Below are 18,760 nucleotides of genomic sequence, written 5' to 3'. Positions count from 1 at the left end.
CTTTATCACTGGCAATGTGAGCAAGCTCATACATACGGAGTTGTTTATTGGAATAAGACAAACTTAGATGGTGCAACATGGACAATAAAGATTCATATACCCGACCACAATTCGCTTGAGATTATGGTATAGTTGTGTTGTTGACGCAGCAAACCTGCAGATTTTAAAGCATTGCAGTGAGAGTGCAAAGATGATAGCAATGCTCCAACTTCAAACCAACATAAGGATCAAATTTAGGTGATGGAGCTTCTGCAGTAAAAAGATGCAACTTTATTGAACATTCATGATAAGGGATTAAGGGTCTAATTTGTCGTTTGAACTATTTGTCCCTTCACTGAAGAAAGAGAGAACATTCTTGTCAACATAATTCCAATCAAAAAATGAAACTTAGAATTGATCAATCAAGGAATATGACAACTAGTGTCCGTTAAAGTTAACAACATCCAATCAACAAAAAAGAAGAGCAACGAGTCTATTTTAAGCAAGCGGACCAATGGTTGGAGAACAATTCATTATACAAATCTGAAAAGTGACACACAGTATCCTGCCCAAAAGTATTGTAATCATCTAACAGAAATGCAGTATTGTAATCATCTAGCAGAAATGCCATCTCATGGGATACACCTGAAAGGGGAGCAGCAAATAATCGTGTAAGATTGCTTTTTAAAACTTCTGATCACATGCTCTAAGATTCTTTGTGCTAACATTCATGGCCAGTTCATAAAGGACTGGTAAAGAATTTCTCTCCAGCTCAAACATCCAAATCTAAGGAAAATAAACATAGTACCTTGGAGAAAAATATACCAAAATTACCCAAATGCATAACACCAACATCCACAACTTGGAACAGAAGAAAATTTCAGATCAAACAAATTAGAGGGAAAAGAGAGAATTACTGAACAGAACAATGAATTCAGAATAAATTTTGCTTCCTATCTATGAAGCTGAAAATAAAGTACAATGTTATTCTTGCATACAAACTCTACTCAGTAAAGAAAAAGTACAAGAGACTAAGCTGCAGAAAGCGGTATTGGCTTCACAGCACTTCTAATTCTCCGGTATGCAGTCCTAACTCTCTCCTTGAGACCTTCATTTTCACATTCAACATCACCAGTTTGTTTATCAAGATTAGCCACATTCCCATCAACATTTATTACCAGCTTACCGTCGTTCCCAAATTTCACGTCACCAAACAGAGAAACAAGGAGTGCGTGGACTATTTTCTCAGCTTTCTTGGCATCTTCCTCCTCGTTCATCAAAGTTTCCGACTCAACTGATACTTTAGGCATCTCCCTGCAGGCATTCAAAACCAATGCCACGATGGAGTCAGATACCATGTCACTAATTGGATCCGCTGTCCAATGAAGGGAGAGATGATTCTCTGACTCCTGCTTCACCGTCACTCGCTCATGCACTCGCAAACTTGGAACACCAGATTCCTCATCTGTTGAGGACTCTACACTTTCATAGATTTGCTTAAGCCTGTGTTGTATAACGGCAAAAGCACCTGAATATGGGATAGTAATTCTCTGTGTGACATTTGCAGTGGATAGCTGAGAAAAGACATGGAGATCATCAGGTGCCATGATCTGGTAAGTGAAACCTTTCTTTACAAGTAAACCACTGACGATTTCACCCACTTCAGGGGTCTTTTCAGCCAGCCTTCCAACAGTTTTAGCCATTTTCTCAGAGTTGAAGTGCATTTCAACTGATTGGCAGTTCTTGGGCGTAATTATTTTAGTATTGCCATCAGCAAAGAGAGAGGTAAGTTTCTGCTTGAGCCTTCCCATCTCATTAGCCTCTCCATGGACTAGAATTATGTTAGGAGGCATAAGTTCTTTCAAGAAGGTACTTGTCTGAGCATAATCCGCGTGAGCTGAGAATGAAATATAATGAACCTGCATATTAAGTGGAGCACTCAAGCCATTTTGTAAGGTGACTTCCTTCGGTTCATTGATGATAGTCTTCGCCAAGGTCCCTTCCACCATATACCCAGGTATAACACAAGCATTTTTCTTGTCAGAGCACCATTTATCGAACAGCTGCCTTGACAAACCACTTTGAAGACTACCTGGGCTTGCCATCACCACACATGGTTTGTTGTCTGTAAAATCCTCAATACTGTTCAGGGAAGAAATATGTTTGAAATCGAATGGATTTGAGCTGGCAAACTGATTGCGGATCCTTTCATTCATGGCATTGATGTAAGTCTGATAGACAGCCATACACTTTCTTGCAAGTGGAGAAGCATAATATATGGGGAAATTAGCAAGTTCAGGATGGTTAGACCAATATTCCTCCAGGATAAGGAGAAGTTCCTGTGCACGTCCCAAGGCGAAAGCAGGAATCAGCACCCGACCACCTTGCATGAGTGTTGAGTGTATCACATCAGTGAAAAGCTTCTCTCTTATCTGACGTGGCATATGGAGTTGAACACCATAAGTTGATTCTATAATGCAAATATCTGGAGAAAATTCCGGGGTCTCAGCAGCACAGAGATGCCTGTCTTCTTCACGGGAGTAGTCTCCTGTATAGAGAACTCGAACACCAGCAATATCAACCATAAACATGGCAGCACCAAGGACATGACCTGCAGTATAACACCAAAAGCTAATGCCATTTACTTCCATAGTCTGATGGAAGTCGACAACCTGCAGAACAAGTTTTCACATGTCAAATAACCCTAGCCATATATGTTTGCTAAATCTTTTTTAGAAAAAAGAGAAAAGGCATAAATTGCCCACTAAACTTGTCCAAAAAAGTCATTTACACACCTACACTTTACGGGTGATCTAATACCCCACTATTCTAATTTGAAGTGAATTTATTTGTCCCCTAAAATATTACAACCAGATCCAGTCCGAACTGTGTTTTACACGCGCTGGCAGGTTGCTTTTGTCACATTTGTTTTCCATTTTTCTTCTTTTTCAATAGAGCACCTCCCCCAACCAAAAAAAATTCACCCCATCATTTCCTTCACTTCTTCCTTCCATCATCTTTTTCTCCCTTTCTACACTAAACATCACAGACCTACGACCTCTCTCCTGCGAAATCTTCTTCCTTGGATGACAAGCGAGAGTAGGAACAGTTCACAAGAATGAAAAGAGGAAAAAAAAACACTAGACAGAGAGAAAACAAAAATCAGAGCATTCAATAAAAAATTTCTAGCAAGTTCAAATTAAATTCCGGTTAAGTTTGAGAGAAAATTTTCAAGCTATTGACTTTATCAGTCGTATGGGTTTTTTTTTGGAGATGGGTGGTCCAAGAGCTTAGTCCATATTTCTCAAAGTTCCATTGATTTTATGTTGCGAATCAGAACAGTTTTGGGTTGATTAATTTCAATGCAAAAGGTACTTTCTTCTGTAGGTACTACAGTTTTCAGAAGAAGACCCAATTGGACAAGCTCCAATTTTTACTAAATATGACTTATATTATGCAAGCCTTGAAAGTTATGTAAGATAGTGATGCTTCATTAAGTTTATTTCAGCGGGCATAGAGACAACCCTGCTATAAGCCCAATGATGATATTGTATTGTTCGATAAATTGAACCAAAACAGAGATTTTGTTGGAATTCAATCAATTTCTGATAACATGGTCCTTGGTTCACGGATGACAAAGAAAGTCGTTCTAGGTGGGTTTTCTGGTGAGGGACAATGGGGCTTTTGGCGGCAACGACAATTTTTCGGCCAAACACTCGTACAGAAATGATTTGGTTTGCCATTAAAGACCACGAACATGGAAGACGATTAAGGAGAAGAGAGAAAGAAGAGAAAGAAAAAGAAAGGAAAGAGTAAAGAATAAAAAATAAAAAAGATATTAAGAATAACTAATTAAGTCTAATTAGTTGACAACATCCAAACACAAAGATGACACGTGTATAGTTAAGTCAGTTTTTAACTTTTTTCTTTCTTTCCACGCGCATGTAAGAATCTGATAACACATTCTTTGCTAAGTCAGCTTTCAGGAAGGAAATAAATTCACTTCAAACTAGAATAGTGAGATTTTAGCTCACCCGTAAAGTTTAGGTGTATAAATGATTTTTTCGGACAAGTTTAATGGGCAATTTATGCCTTTTCTCTAAAAAGAATGATAAAGTAATCCATTGGTACAACAACAACAAACCCAGAGTAATTCCACAAGTGGGGTCTGGGAGGGTGGGGAAGGTAGTGTGTACGCAGCCTTACCCATATCCATTGATATGGTGGGAAAAACCCACTATACAAGTGGTATGAAAAATGTAACAAAGTGGTGAACCTACACATAAAACATGGTTCTCTACAATATGAAAGTAGAAACAAAAACAATAACTATAAAACTGGTCTAACCAAAACATGAATTAGTGCCTATACTCTCTGACATTCATAAACTGCATGTATTTCTCCCAGATTGCAGATGTCCAATGTGGCATGATGGCATATTCAAGGCACAATCTATCCATTTTCTCAGTGAAAACATCAATTTTTTTATAACCAGTAAGAAGATTAATTTAATTCATTTCATGGGACCCAGACGCTGCAACAAAAACACACAAAGGTCTGAAACTCTCTTAGCTAAATGAAAAGCACAATCTATAATCAATTGCTTTTCTAAGAAATAATTCTAAGTTACATTCAACACTCTTCGGGACAATTAAACAAAAGGGAAACCAAAAGAGTCCAAAAGATTTAAATTTCCACTGCACATCCCCTTATAGTCAAAAGAGATTAAACAACACAATCAGAATCCTACCTTCTCGGTGAAGAAATAACACATTGCGTTGATTCCATATTCCAGTTCATAGGCCAAGGAAACTTATTTATGTTAATGTTTCCATCACATCCCCCAATCAGCAATACTCTACTCCTCCCACCATCCCTTCCCACCACTAATACCTCACCTCCACCCCAACCCCGCCTCCACGACACCTATTCCACCACAATTTAATACTTTAGCAAATTGGTTTTTATATTGATTCATTTCAAACTTTCTTTTGATAATTGAGAAATTCTCGAGGTCAGTGGTGTACGGTTTGAAGCTAAGTGGATGATGGGCCCACCCCTCTACTCCCCCCCACTCAAATACCAAGCTTTTGTTTGGGGCACGGTTCGAACCTAAAGCTTCATTTGAACTTATTTTCATGTTAAAATGTTTAATTACATGAGAAAAGAGAAGCTACCGTTGAATTAGTGAAGAAAGCATATAGTTAAGAGCTCCTCATATAGGAATCTAGGGTACATGAAATAGAGGGAAGTATCATAATTACTAACAAGTATTTCTAACATTTTAGGTGTTGAACATAGGAAATGGTTCAACATAACCCTTTACAATTTGAATAGAGAAAAATAACCCTGCAAAGATCTCTTGCGTTTTATTTATAGACCTCATGCTTGTAAAACTAAATATCTCTCGGCAGATTTGACATAAAACTATAAAGAACACCAAACATAATACCTTCTAAAATAACCTGAAGAGCATATATTGAGAGCTTTCGGAGTATACCTGCCAACTAAGTAAGCTAACAAAAATAATGAAGAGATACATTGAAACTGTATTTTCTTGCAGATGAGAATATTGGCTTAAACGCAATATGCACTGCAATTTGACTATCTTAAATCAGCTTCATCTGCATCCCTGTCCTAAACTTCACCTCCTCTGCCAACTACTTTAACCACAAAAGCTAATATGAATTCAATGTATATCCTTATAATCAACCTCTACACTTGACTCAGTAACTATCTAAGGCCTCATTTGTTTTTTTTTTAAGATTAAGACGTCTGAATCTGAATACACAGCTGAATATCAAGATGTGTATTAAGATTAAGACATCTGAATCTGAATACACATCTTAGTTTGATTTTTAACATCTGAATGTATAAAATTTGTCTTTATTTGAAAATTAATAAACATAAAATTCAAATGAAATAACTAATCTAATATTTTATCAATAAAATATTTAAAAATATGATAGTTGTTGGTGGTGATGGCTAACGGGTGAATGTCGACTAGAGGCGGTGGTTGGTGGTAGCTTTGGTTGATGATGGTGGTTCATGCTAGTAGCTAGTAGTGATTGGTAGTGGTGGCGATTATGGTGGTGGTGGTGGTTGGTGATAGTTAATAATGGCGGGTGGTGATAGTAGTTGTGACTGAGGAAGGTGGAATGATGGTCAGTGTCGGCTGTGGTTGTTGATGGTGATGGGGTGGTCAGTTGTGGTAGTTGAGGTGGATGAGTGTTGATTGTGGGGAGAATGATGGTGGCCGGCGTAGTGGGTATAGTGGGTGGTGATGGTCGATAAGGGTGGCGGCTATGATTGAGGATGATGGTGGCGTAGTGGTGGTGGAGGTGGTGGTGGGGTGGTGGAGGTTGAGTATGGTGGTAATGGCTGCATGGCGGTAGTTGATAATGATAGGCGGTGGCGGCAGTTAATAATGAATATGTGATAGCATCTTAATGAAATTAAGTCTCTGTTATAAATCTTAATCATACAGACCTATTCAAACCCATTAAGTGGTTGTGAAGTAAAAAAGACAAACACATTTAATGATTAAGATCTAAATAATTAAGATTCAGACTTTAAAAACAAACGCACTTAATGTCTGAGATCTGAATGACTAAGATTCAGACCTCCATTAAGTGCAAACAAATGAGGCCTAAGTTGCTCAGATATGGGTGCCTGGCACGGGTGTGAATCTTGAGGACGGATCCTTCGAGATGAAAATTCTAAGATTTGGGGGTACAAATCCTAATACGGATACGGGTGCGGGGATCCGACTAAAAATAATTCACGAAAATAAAAATATAAAAATATCTCTAAATTATGAGAAATTTTGTAAATACTTACATATAGCTTGTAAAGTGTGGATTTCTTTTTGTTCTCAAGTTGTAGATAAGAAAATGATTGATTTCCTAGATAAGGTATGCTATTTTCTTCAAACTTACCCTAATTTTGGTTCTGATTTCGGGAATCAAATTGTATCTCGTCTCGCATTTTTCCGTCCGTCGTGGTCAAAATACCCAAATTGTTTGACTAGATCCGGTACGGATCCCATGCCCACACCTATACTAGTATCGTGTCGACACGAGTGCGGCACCTAAACTGCCGTGTCGGAGCAACTTAGGTAACTATACCATACTTTTTTTAGGAAAAAGTTATTTTTTGAGAGATTAGTAACTATATCATTCTTATTTTTTGAGAGATTGGTAACTCCCATTAAGACAGTTATTATTTTGATAAGGTAGGTTAAATCCCATTAAGACAGTTTTTTCCCCTTTTTCGATGCATACCTAAAAACATAATATCTGAAAGAAGATCTCCTGTTAGGTGAGCATCCATCAATAACCAATAATCTATGCAGGTTCAGGCTCAACTTCTCGTTTTAAGTTAGCATACCTACAGGTCAGTCCGGGGCTCTGTGATGCAATATTCCATATATAAGCAAGAAACTGAATCTTAGTATGTCCTCAATCTTCGTATACGAGTCCATGCACCACTAAAATGCACGTCCCAATAACTATTACGATGATCCTGTAGGAACTTACTATCCTTGCTAATATCATCGGGACATATGATGAGAGATAATTTGGCTTATTAACAAACCTCCTGCACCATCCAAGATCTGTTAAATGCTCCCTTATCCTAGAAATAACTTAGCATTAGGTTCCATAATCTCAATCTCCTCTAAAATATCGAGGGCATGCTTCATATGTCAGATAGCCACAATTAAGTTGGACAGTGATACTCTGTTCCATGAAAGTACTTAACACGATGTGAAACCTTATAGCAGAGTAGGTAAAAGATGTTTCTTCAGTGCATAAATGTCAGCATGATGACATGATTGTAACCAATAATAATAACAATTTCATTTACATAACCTATAATTCTATGGGATAAATACAAGATTACAAGTATACAACAACCCTACGCAAAGTGATGGTATGCCTGCATGATGATGCATCAATTTCATAAATGTCTGCATGACGACTAATCAGACACTGCTTGGAGATCAATCATGGGATGTTGAAAAACGAACCTCAATTTTGTCCATGGAGTGATTAATATCATGTTCATCAAACAACATATCTTCAACCGAGACTTTGCTCACTTTAACATAATCTGACAAAAGCCACTTGTATATAGCCTTTGTTGCACGAGTCATAAATACACGCCCTTTAAATGTAGTCTGAAAATAAACGGAGCTCATATGAATCAACAAAAGAAGTACTAAACAAAAGAAGTACTAAACAGTTGCAAGTACAAAGATTTTGAACCACTAAACAAACCTTTTCAAGAAAATAAGGAAGGGAGGCAGCATGATCTAAGTGAAAACTGCAAAGCATTAGAGCAAGTTAATGCAAGCATTTAGAGTAAGATAAAAAGGAAAAGGGACCAAAAAAATTCAGGTTAAAAAAGAAACAGCAAAGCAAATGGTCAACAGTTAATATGCATGTCAAAGGACTTGAACGCACTGCAGAGACAATTAGCGGGTGCACAAGTAATCTATAAAATGTTGTTCGCCTTTTTTACCCTTTCAAAAAAGAGTTCACACTAGACAAAATAGTCATTTAATTATTATCTATGTTGCTCCGACTCTTCGAAAATTTCACCGGATACGTGTCGGATCCTCCAAAAGTAGTGTATTTTTGGAGGATCCGACACAGGTGCGGAAGCATTTTGGAGAGTCCGCGCAACATATCCTAATATTTAAGATTTTGAGGGGAAAAAAGGACAACCCGATGCACTAAGCTCCCGCTATGCGGGGTCCGGGGAAGGGCAGGACCACAAGGGTCTATTGTACGCAGTCTTACCCTGCATTTTTGCAAGAGGCTATTTACACGGCTATATTTAAGATTTTGAAATTAACTAAAATTTTGACTTTCTAAACCTGTCCTTATTTGAACTAGGTAAGAACTTCTATTATTTAGACCTTTAAAATTATTAAGATTTTCCCTCTAATTAAATATTATCATCTTGAATTTACTTCTACTAAAATATAGGATGCATGATACGAACAATTCCATAAAGAAGAAAAAAAATGGAAAATAGTTATATCAATCTTATAAGAACAATGTACCGTAGATTTTATTCTATTCAAAGTCAAAAGTTACTCTGGCCAATTACTAACAACAAATAATTAATAATCATTTACAAAACTATTTTTCATGTTTCTTTTTCTTGGGTATAAGCATTAATAACATACAATTATAACTATATATTTAAAAATTACACTCAACAAAATCAACTAAGAAAAATTTTTAATAATATAAAAGAGAAATAAAGAGAAAGAAAATGATTGCAAAAGTTAATAGCGCTAATGTTTCAACAACACAAAGTGCAAAAACACGATTTTTTTAATCATTTGAGAAAAGAATTCTTTATTAAATATATATAACATTTAAAATTGAATTGAGCTAATTTTAAGAATTTGAATCAATAAAATATAGATTATTTTTTTGACATTGAAAATAATAATTAAGTATTTGAATTAACTAATTAGCAAAAGAATCCAATTCTATTATTTCCGAAATTATAAAAGTAAATCCATTTTTCACGTTCGACTCAAATCTTAGAGTCCATAAATTTGTTCCATATGAACAAATAGGTTATATATAATAAAGTATTAAAAGTTAACTTGGTTAAAATCTGCAAACTTGAAGAAATGAGGATGAAATAAGTAAAAGATAAAATGTATAAAACTAAAAGCTTACTACGTAGTTAATATTGCAACTTTTGAGGGAAAATAAATTGAGAATGCATAAGATTCAATTTTTCAATTTATGTTACTTGACAATTTTTAAGAATCGTAATAAAAGTATAGCAACCTATTTTTATCTTCTCGAATAAACTTTAAAATAGCCTTTTAAGAAAAATTTCATCACAACTCTTAAATATTCAAGGATTATGTCTTGCTAAAACTAAAAAAGAAGTATGATAAATAGTGAAATTAAACTAATAAAATTGTAAAACTAGAACAAAATTTCAGATAAATATATTAAATGATGATGGAGGACTTCTATGAGACATGGTTTTTTCTTTTATTACAATAACAACAACAACAACAGACCCGGTGTAATCCCACTAGTGGAGTCTGGGAGGGTAGAGCGTACGCAGACCTTACCCCTACCTTAAGAAGGTAGAGAGGCTACATAGGATTAATCAATTTCAGGAGCTTATGCTTTTATTTTATAGAATAATTCTTACGTGATTTTTTAAGAAAATTAATTCGTTGCGGTGGAGTACACGCACAACGCACGTACACTAAGACTAGTTCAGTGAAAATTAGAACCACATAGAATAGATAATAAGATGAACTAGATTAGTCCGCTCCCCTAATCCCAGTGGAGGCAAAATACTAGGTGATTTCTCACCATTTATCCAAGATTTGGGGAACAATGTTACCTAGTACCTATGCCGGAGAAAGGTAGCAGGGATTATCTCGTGGATTTAGTCAAGGTGCACACAAGCTCGCCTAGACATCGTGGTTATTAAAAATATTAAAAAATCAGCCAACTCGCTTCGCTCAACTAGTCAATCCTCCCACGGCTCCGTAAAACAATAAAAAACAATTCAATGCAGCAATCATTGAAATAATCAAAGCCACAACTTCCCAATTGGAAGGGTGGGTGACAATTAAAATGAATTGCTAGTAAAGCTTTTTTTCTCTGGACATTAGCCGCTTTGCTTCTAATAACTCGTCAATGGCTCTTTGAAGCATTGGTCCCCTATCTGGACCTATGTTGCGTGGACTCTCTAAAAGCGTTGCCACACCGTCGGATCCTCCAAAAATGCACTACTTTTGGAGGATCCGACGCGCACCCAGCACCATTTTTGCAGAGTCCGAGCAACATAGATCTGGACCATTCTATCAATAATAAGAAAAATAATTTCAAACAATGATGAGCTAGTCCATTGACGACTTCAAACCAATTGAAGTTTGTGCACTTCTGTGACGACCCAAAGGGTCATCACCTGTTTTCTTACTCATTTCGTGCTTCCGAGACCTTGAAAACCTCATTTTTAGTCGCCTCAATTTGCGTGCGCAGTCCGGGCGCGTAGCCGGAAAGCCTAAATGTGAAATTCTGTGAAAAATGCTAAAATTTGGTATTAAAATGAATAAGTTTGACTTTGGTCAACATTTTGGGTAAACGGACCCGGACCCGTGATTTGACGGTCCCGGAGGGTCCATAGAAAAATATGGGACTCGGGCGTATGCCCGGAATCGAATTCCGAGGATCCAAGCCCGAGAAATGAATTTTTGAGTAAAATTATTTTTCTGAAATTATTAAGGAAAATGGACTTGAAAATTGATTAGAACGTGTTGGTATCGGGCCCGTATTCTGGTTCCGGCGCCCGGTACAGGTCTTATATGTGGTTTAAGATGTTTCTGTGAGGTTTAGTTGAAATCGGACGTCGTTTGACGTGTTTCGGACTTAAAACTCTAAATTTGAAAGTTTATGAAGTTTGAAGAAAAACTAGTGATTTTGAGGTTTGATTCACCGTTTTTGATGTTATTTTGGCGATTTGATCGCACGGTTGAGTTCGTAGGATGTTGTTGAGTTAGCGTATGTGTTTGGTTAGGAGCCCCGAGGGCTCGGGAGTGTTTCGGAAGTGTTTCGGGATTGTTTAAACTTAGGAAAAATTGCAGAAAGTTCAGTTCTGGTGTTCTGGTATGTTGTTCTATGCGATCGCATAGTGTAAGTCTCAGGTGCCCCGCGATCGCAAGAATTCATCCGCGATCGCGTAGCTTAGCCCCATTCCTTCAATGTGATCGCATTCTCCTCTCCGCGATGTATAAAGCCAGCTTTCATTATTTTCCTTCTATGCGATCGCGTGTTATTGTCCGCGATCGCGGTGCTCAGAAATTCTACTCTATGCGATCGCAACCTCATGTACGCGATCGCAGTGCACAGCAGGCCTTACCCTATGCGATCGCAATCTCCTTCCCGCGATCGCGATGAACAAATTCGCCCAATTATTTTAGTTCTTCAAAACAGGATGCAAACAGGATTAACATAACACTTCACGAACTCCTTCTTCTGCAAGGTTCTAGGGCGACTTTTAGAGCATTTCTTCGTCAAAGCTTCTTGGGATAGTAAATCTTAACTCGTTTTCTTCACTTTCCATCAATATTTGTTGAATTCCTAAACCTAAAACATGTAATTTAGGGTAGAAATTGGGGGAAATGGGTAGAGTTAGGGCTTTTTACTTTTTATTGATTTAGACCTCGTTTTGGGGTCGAATTTGAGAACAAATTATATATTCGGGCTCGTGGGTGAATGGGGAATTTGATTTTGGCCTGAACCTCGTGTTTTGACCAAGCAGGCCCGGGGGCGATTTTGGGATTTTGGAAAGAAAGCTTGAAAATCTATAATTAGGCATTGGGTTTGATTTGTTTAGCATGTATTGATATTATGAAGTCATTATTGTATAGATTTGATTGAGTTGGAGCCGAATTCGAAAGGGAAAGCGGTTGTTGTGGATTGATTTGGCCGTGGAAGTCGAGGTAAGTGTTTGGTCTAACCTTAGCTTGAGAGAATAGGAGTTGAGTCTTATTTGCTACTTGCTAATTGTCGAGTACGATGTATAGGCATGGTGACGAGTATCCATACATTGGTGTCTAGCATGACCGTGCGTCCTATATTGTGATTTCCATGACTTCATTGTATTATTCATGCCTTGGTGATTATTTTTATTTGTTGTGCAAAGATGTGGAAAGAATCATGACTTATGGATATTGAGGAGCGTTGGCTCCAGTTGTATAGCGAATTGCGAAAGTATAAGTGATAATTGAACCTCTAGAGCATTGGCTCGAGTTGTGAAGTGAATTGTGAAGTAAAAGTGAGGAGAGAAAAGATCATTATGCTGTCCCTTGGCGGGCTATTGTCGAATTGTGGTTCCCTTGTATTGTGTTCTTAATTGATATTACGGATACTTAGTTTAATGATTCCTTGTGTTGAGTAAGGACTAAAGTTATAGCTGCGGTAGTTAAGTGTTGTAATAGGTTTGGTTATAGCTGAGGTGTTTAGGTGTAGTAACAAGTTTGATAATAGTTGTCGTAGTTAGATGCTAATAGTTGTGGTAGTTAGATGTTGTAACAGGATTGATCATAGTTGTGGTAGTTAGATGTTGTAACAGGATTGATTATAGTTGTGGCAGTTAGATGTTGTAACAGGATCGGTTATAGCTGCGGTAGTTAGATGTTGGGACAAGTGTGGTTATAGATGTTTCTCCCTTGCCGGGACGTAATTACTCATGCTATCGAATCCCTTGTCGGGATAGTGTGGACCTTATCGATCTCTAGTCGGGACTCCTATTATAATTGTAAATATTATATATATGGATCGGGTTGCACGCCGCAACAATATTATATAAGGATCGGGCTGCACTTCGCAACAATATTGTATATGGATCGGGTTGCACGTCGCAACCATATTAAATATGGACCGGGTTGCACGCCGCAACAATATTAAATATGGATCGGGTTGCACGCCGCAACAATATTATATATGGATCGGGTTGCACGCCGCAATAGAGATATAATGATATGGGAGCGGGTGGTACGCCTACCACGAGATATAATGATATGGGAGCGGGTGGTACGCCTACCACGAGATATAATGAAATGGGAGCGGGTGGTCCGCCTACCACGAGATACATGAAATGGGATCGGGTTGCACGCCTGCAGCGAGATATGTACTGACAGTGAAACTTGCTTTTATTTCCCTTATCCGTGTTAGAGTTAAATTATTGATGTTCTTTATTATTCTCTTGATATCCTGTTTTTACCTATTATTCCCCAAAGCATGTTTCCCCCTCCCATCCTTACTTGTTTATACCTGCTTTACTTTCCGCTGTATTTTATATAACTGCACAGGTTTATTTGATAGTCTGGTCCTAGCCTCGTCACTACTTCGCCGAGGTTAGGCTAGACACTTACCAGCACGTGGGGTCGGTTGTGCTGATACTACACTCTGTGCTCTTTTGCACAGATCCAGGTATTGGACAGTATCAGTAGTTGGAGGGCTTCCTTCAGTCTCCCCGGAGACCCAAGGTAGACCTGCAGGCGTTCGCGGGCCCTGGCGTCTCCCTCTATCTTTATTCCCCGTTTCATTTTCTTTGTTTCAGAAACAACTTATTGTATTTTCCTTCGAACTTTGTTTGTAGTGACTCTTAGACAGTCTGTGACACTGTGACACCAGATCTTGGGTAGAGGCTTATGTTGGATTTCCGCATTTTCTATTCAGTTTCTTTAATTTAAGACTTCCGCTTTATTATTAAATTCCAATGTTGCATGCGATTGCTGATATTTGCTAAAAGAGGTAATTAAGGTTTGGCTTGCCTAGCTCTCACTAGTAGGCGTCATCACGACTCCCAAGGGTGGAAATTCCGGGTCGTGACAACTTCCAAACATGTGAGAGTATAATCACAAAGTGGGAATTTCTTTTTCAGCTGATAAGTATGTAATCACGATAATAAAAAATATGAAAGTCAGCGCAGAGAACGATATAAAAAATTATCTCCTTTGTCCCATATTATGTTTGAACCTTAAATGAGCAGAACAATAAAGAATTGAAAATTAGCACCTTTGGTCCTTATGTTATCACTTAATTCCAATTTTAGTCCTTGTGATATTAGATGAAGCACATTTAACCTTTAATTAAACAATATGAATGTTTTTGTTCCCTTCACCAAAGGAACTTTAAAAAACAACTGAAAATAGCTACTAAGAGGCGCAATTTGGATATTATAGGTACAATTTTCAGCAACAAAACCTCACAAAAGAATAACCTAATTCTAACATTTTAATTTGCATTATCTCCCAGCAAAGAAACCCTTTCCCTCCCATCTTCCGTTTGGATTCAACGAAAGATTAGGTTTTTTAGTTGGTTAATGGCAGTGCCTTTTTTCCTGACTCCTCTTGTACAAGAAGATCCGTGAAAAGCTCTACCAAGAACATAGAATCACCCAAACATAAGAGCCCATAATATTAATTCTACTTAGTTGTGCATCTTCTTTCGTCTTTATAATTTGTTTTTCTTTCTTAATGGGCGTTTGGACATAAGAATTGTAAAATTCCAAAACATGGTGAAAAAAAAATTCAAGTGAAAATGGTATTTGAAATTTAGAGTTGTGTTTGGACATGAAAATAATTTTGGATTGTTTTTGAAGTTCTGTGAGTGAAAATTTTGAAAAGCAGCTTTTTGGAGTTTTTCAAATTTTCGAAAATTTCCAAAATGCATCTTCAGGTGAAAATTAGAAATTTTATGAACAAACGCTAATTTCGAAAAAAAGTAAAAATATTTTGGAAAAAAAAGGAAAAATTTCTTATGTCCAAACGGGCTCTTAACCACTCTTCTTCTGGAGCCTTTAGCAACATGAACTTGATAAAGAATCAAACCAATATACAGTCAAATAGGCTCCACCATGAATTTAGCTCAGATGAGCTTTGCATCCGTTTAAGCAATAGAACACTTTGGGAGAAAAAGTACTGTACTGCAATACCTATTCAATTTATTGCCACTTAATATCAATATGACTAACCCACTACTAACCTAAATGGAGGCATGGAATAAAAACTTAAAATAAATAAAAAAATTAAATGTCTGAATTCCCCTTCTTAATATTTAGCTGTCAGTTTGTTTTTAAATTCCATTAGTGAAGGGACCAAAAAACCTCACATTATTTAATTAAAGGTTAAATGTGCTTCGTTTAATATCACAGGGACTAAAACTGAAATTAAGTAATAACACAAGGACCAAAAGTGCTGTTTTCCATAAAGAATTAACACTCAACATTCAAAATCATCCACCAAGAGAAAAACAATAAACAAAAGAAAAAAGTTTAAGAAGCCAGTCATGGAATAAAGCTGGAAAAAGAAAATAGAAAGAAAAAAAATGCAAAAGACTCTATATTCCCTATCTTGTATTCTCTATCCCCTAAATTAGCCTAATTAGATTCAATTTACTTTTTGTGGATTTCTTGACTTTTCGCCAAGAGGGGTTTTTGGTACTAACTAAATTCACTAAGTATCTAAATTCTTAATCAATGAGTTAGGCCAAAATATCAAAAAAAAAAAACTTGTGCTGAGGTGCTGTATTGAGACACAACCTTTCAAACAATAAAACGAACATTATAGAACTAAGGCCAGAAAACTTACTGGGTAATTAGAAGAACATCAATAGTTGAAGGATCAATTTCATCAAAATACGGCAAAGCAGCCATGCCTGAGTAAGCTGGATGAATGCCACAGTCAAACTGCCAAAAAAATCAAATGTAATTAATCGATTTCAGAACTTGTGGCCCAAAAGGAAAAATTGAAGAAGAATGACAAAGATGTGTAGCCTACCAAGACTGTTTTTCCTTTGAAAGACATGTAAACACAGGACCGTCCAACTTCACTCCCAGCCCCTAAAGGAGTGATAATGAGTTTATCTCCTTCTCTGTTAACTGCAGGACTAGGTCTCTTCAAAGTTGAATGTGGTTGTCCAGTAGACGCCATTCTACATCCAAAGAACATATAAAGTCAAATTATGAAAACACTAATCTTCATGCAAGAGTTAAATAATAAGGAAGAAATACAAAATTTAACTGGTCAAACAATCATTCAGCTTCATTATGACCAAAACCATAAAAGTCAACAGAATTCATCTAGTACGCGTCAATCCTAAATTAGTTGACAGCTATAGGAGTCCTCGGATATCCATTTATGCTCTATTCAACATAGTTTGAGGAATTCTAAGCTGACTGCCAAGTGCCAACCTACTGCAAAACCTACTTAGGGTCCATTTATCATACTGTGTGGTTCAGGAAAAGAAAAGATCAATTAAAATAGGCGCTGATAGAATACTACTCAGTAAAATTGAAAACGAAACCCTGAACAAACACAACCACGAAAAACGCAACGTTCTTGGGGTAGTTTTTACCAATGTCAGCAACAAAAAAAAATTGGCAAACGAGAAGAATGCTGAATCATACAAAAACATTAATATTAGGTGCAAAAAAAAAAAATTAAACTCCAATAAGAACAAAGATTCAAGAGAGAATAAGAGTTAGGAACCTGAACCCTAAGTCTGAGCTGAAGACTGAAGATGCTTACAAGGTCTATTCGAGTATCAATAACTTCCGGATGGAGATATGCTCGGAGACCGGTGAAGTCAGCTCGGAGATTCGTCGGATTTTCACCGGAACGCCGGCCGAGGTAGAGAGTGAGAGGAAGTGCTGTTTTGCAATAAACGTTAGAATTGAAATTGTGCTTACAAGCTATTTTTTAACTTTTTCACCTTGAGTGTGTTTGGAAAAGATACGCTAAAATGCTTCGTATTAAAACCCTAATTTTATATTTAGAGGTGCTTCTAATACACACTCCTAATTATTAAAAAACATGGCATGTAATATTACATGTGACTATTTAGCTCAGTATAAAACCTGCCTAAACTATTAATTTTTTTGTCAGTTACCTACTACCTACTTAAACTATCCGATGTCCCCAAAATTCCGTGAACAATATTCCCCTATATATTAAAATCCATGCTGGACTTTTAAATGTGCGTCTGTCTAACTATATTAACTTATGGTTTGTACAAAGTTTTTCTGTGTAGTTTACTCATGATGTATTACTCTCGAATGATTGATTAATTTTAGGAGTTTGGCCAAAATAATATCTAATGTACTATGTTAATTTTAGATTTAATTGTGATTGTATTTTATGCTAGACTCCAATTGAATAAGTCCATATTTATATTCACTTTGTAGCACAACAAAAATATATATAAAGGCATATAGTGTTACATTTCTTAAAAATTATCTTATATTACATAAAAGTCATTACACAAATAAAATTTCGCAAATAAAAAATCAATTGGCCAGCAATTACATTTTCTAATTACTGATTATATAAAGAAGGTTCAAGAGCTTCAACTTTATTCTCTACAAGGTGTTGAGTTTAACAAGAAGATTTGAATTGGTATTCTTTCAACAATATGTATTGTCACACCTCTTTTTTCCCGAGGAGAGAGGAAAGAAAGGAGTTTTTCCAATTTAAGTGACATTATTTGAAAAGGGATTAATTCATTTGTATTTAAGAGTCGCCACTTGGAATAAATATTTACCGTGTCCCAAGTCACCATTTTAAAATCCCAATTCAAGGAAATTGACTCTGATTAAGTCTGCGAAACACAGAAGACCGGGTAAGGAATTCTGTTAACCCGGGAGAAGGTGTGAGGCACTCCCGAGTTTCGTGGTTCTAGCACGGTCACTTTAATAATTATACTTGGCTTGACTAATTCTGGATATTTTATGTTCTAGAGAAATTTATTCACTTTTGCCTCAAACCGCTTTTAATTGTTTGATTATTTGTAATTATAGAATTATCTTGAAACGAATCACGCGTACGTGTATTCGTTTTGTTTGGTATGTCAGGAATCATGTCACGCGTACGTGTACACAATTAATAACACTTTATTATTAAGATTGTTTAAAGCTGCGCAAATGCATACTTTGCCACTTTGCCTTTACTTTGGGAAATCATAACTATGTCACGCGAACGTGTACATAGTCATGATAACTTATTGGTTAACATGCGCCTACAGCATACTAGCTTATTCGGAGTATTCCGTTTATTTATCTTTTTTTTTTATCCGAGACATCTATTTTTATATTATTATTTTTTACTTATTTCTACAAGTCTTAAATTAGCTCGTGAACCATCTTATTCCTTAGTAATTATTTTGTTCTTACCACTCTAATTATTTTACTTCTTGCAACGGGCTTACCAAACAAGCTATAA

At 36.6% G+C, this 18,760-nt stretch overlaps 1 protein-coding gene across 2 annotated transcripts; it reads right to left on the bottom strand.

Moving 5' to 3' along the window:
- On the bottom strand, positions 802-17,271 carry LOC109229117 (cleavage and polyadenylation specificity factor subunit 3-I). 2 transcript variants are annotated; one of them, XM_019394444.1, is made up of 6 exons: positions 17,033-17,271; positions 16,322-16,475; positions 16,133-16,230; positions 8,259-8,304; positions 8,009-8,158; positions 802-2,651 (listed from the first exon to the last, which is right to left on the bottom strand). In XM_019394444.1, the coding sequence occupies exons 2-6, from the start codon at positions 16,472-16,474 to the stop codon at positions 1,011-1,013; spliced, it is 2,088 nt and encodes a 695-aa protein (XP_019249989.1). In that variant the 5' UTR covers position 16,475; positions 17,033-17,271; the 3' UTR covers positions 802-1,010. The 2 variants fall into 2 exon arrangements, with proteins under 2 accessions (XP_019249989.1, XP_019249990.1); XM_019394445.1 differs by having other exon boundaries at positions 1,011-2,651; positions 17,072-17,271.

This window comes from Nicotiana attenuata, chromosome 7, assembly GCF_001879085.1.
Source record: "Nicotiana attenuata strain UT chromosome 7, NIATTr2, whole genome shotgun sequence".
Classification (NCBI taxonomy): domain Eukaryota; kingdom Viridiplantae; phylum Streptophyta; class Magnoliopsida; order Solanales; family Solanaceae; genus Nicotiana; species Nicotiana attenuata.
Note: the sequence above shows the minus strand (reverse complement) of the source record. Positions and strands in the feature narration are given on the sequence as shown.

Coding starts and splice junctions, on each gene's coding strand:
- LOC109229117 (XM_019394444.1), bottom strand. CDS start 16,474: ATGGCGTCTACTGGACAACCACATTCAACTTTGAAGAGACCTAGTCCT. Junction 16,231..16,321: donor TCAAAGGAAAAACAGTCTTG/GTAGGCTACACA, acceptor TTTTTTTGGCAG/TTTGACTGTGGCATTCATCC. Junction 2,652..8,008: donor ACTCCATGGACAAAATTGAG/GTTCGTTTTTCA, acceptor CTTGTTCTGCAG/GTTGTCGACTTCCATCAGAC.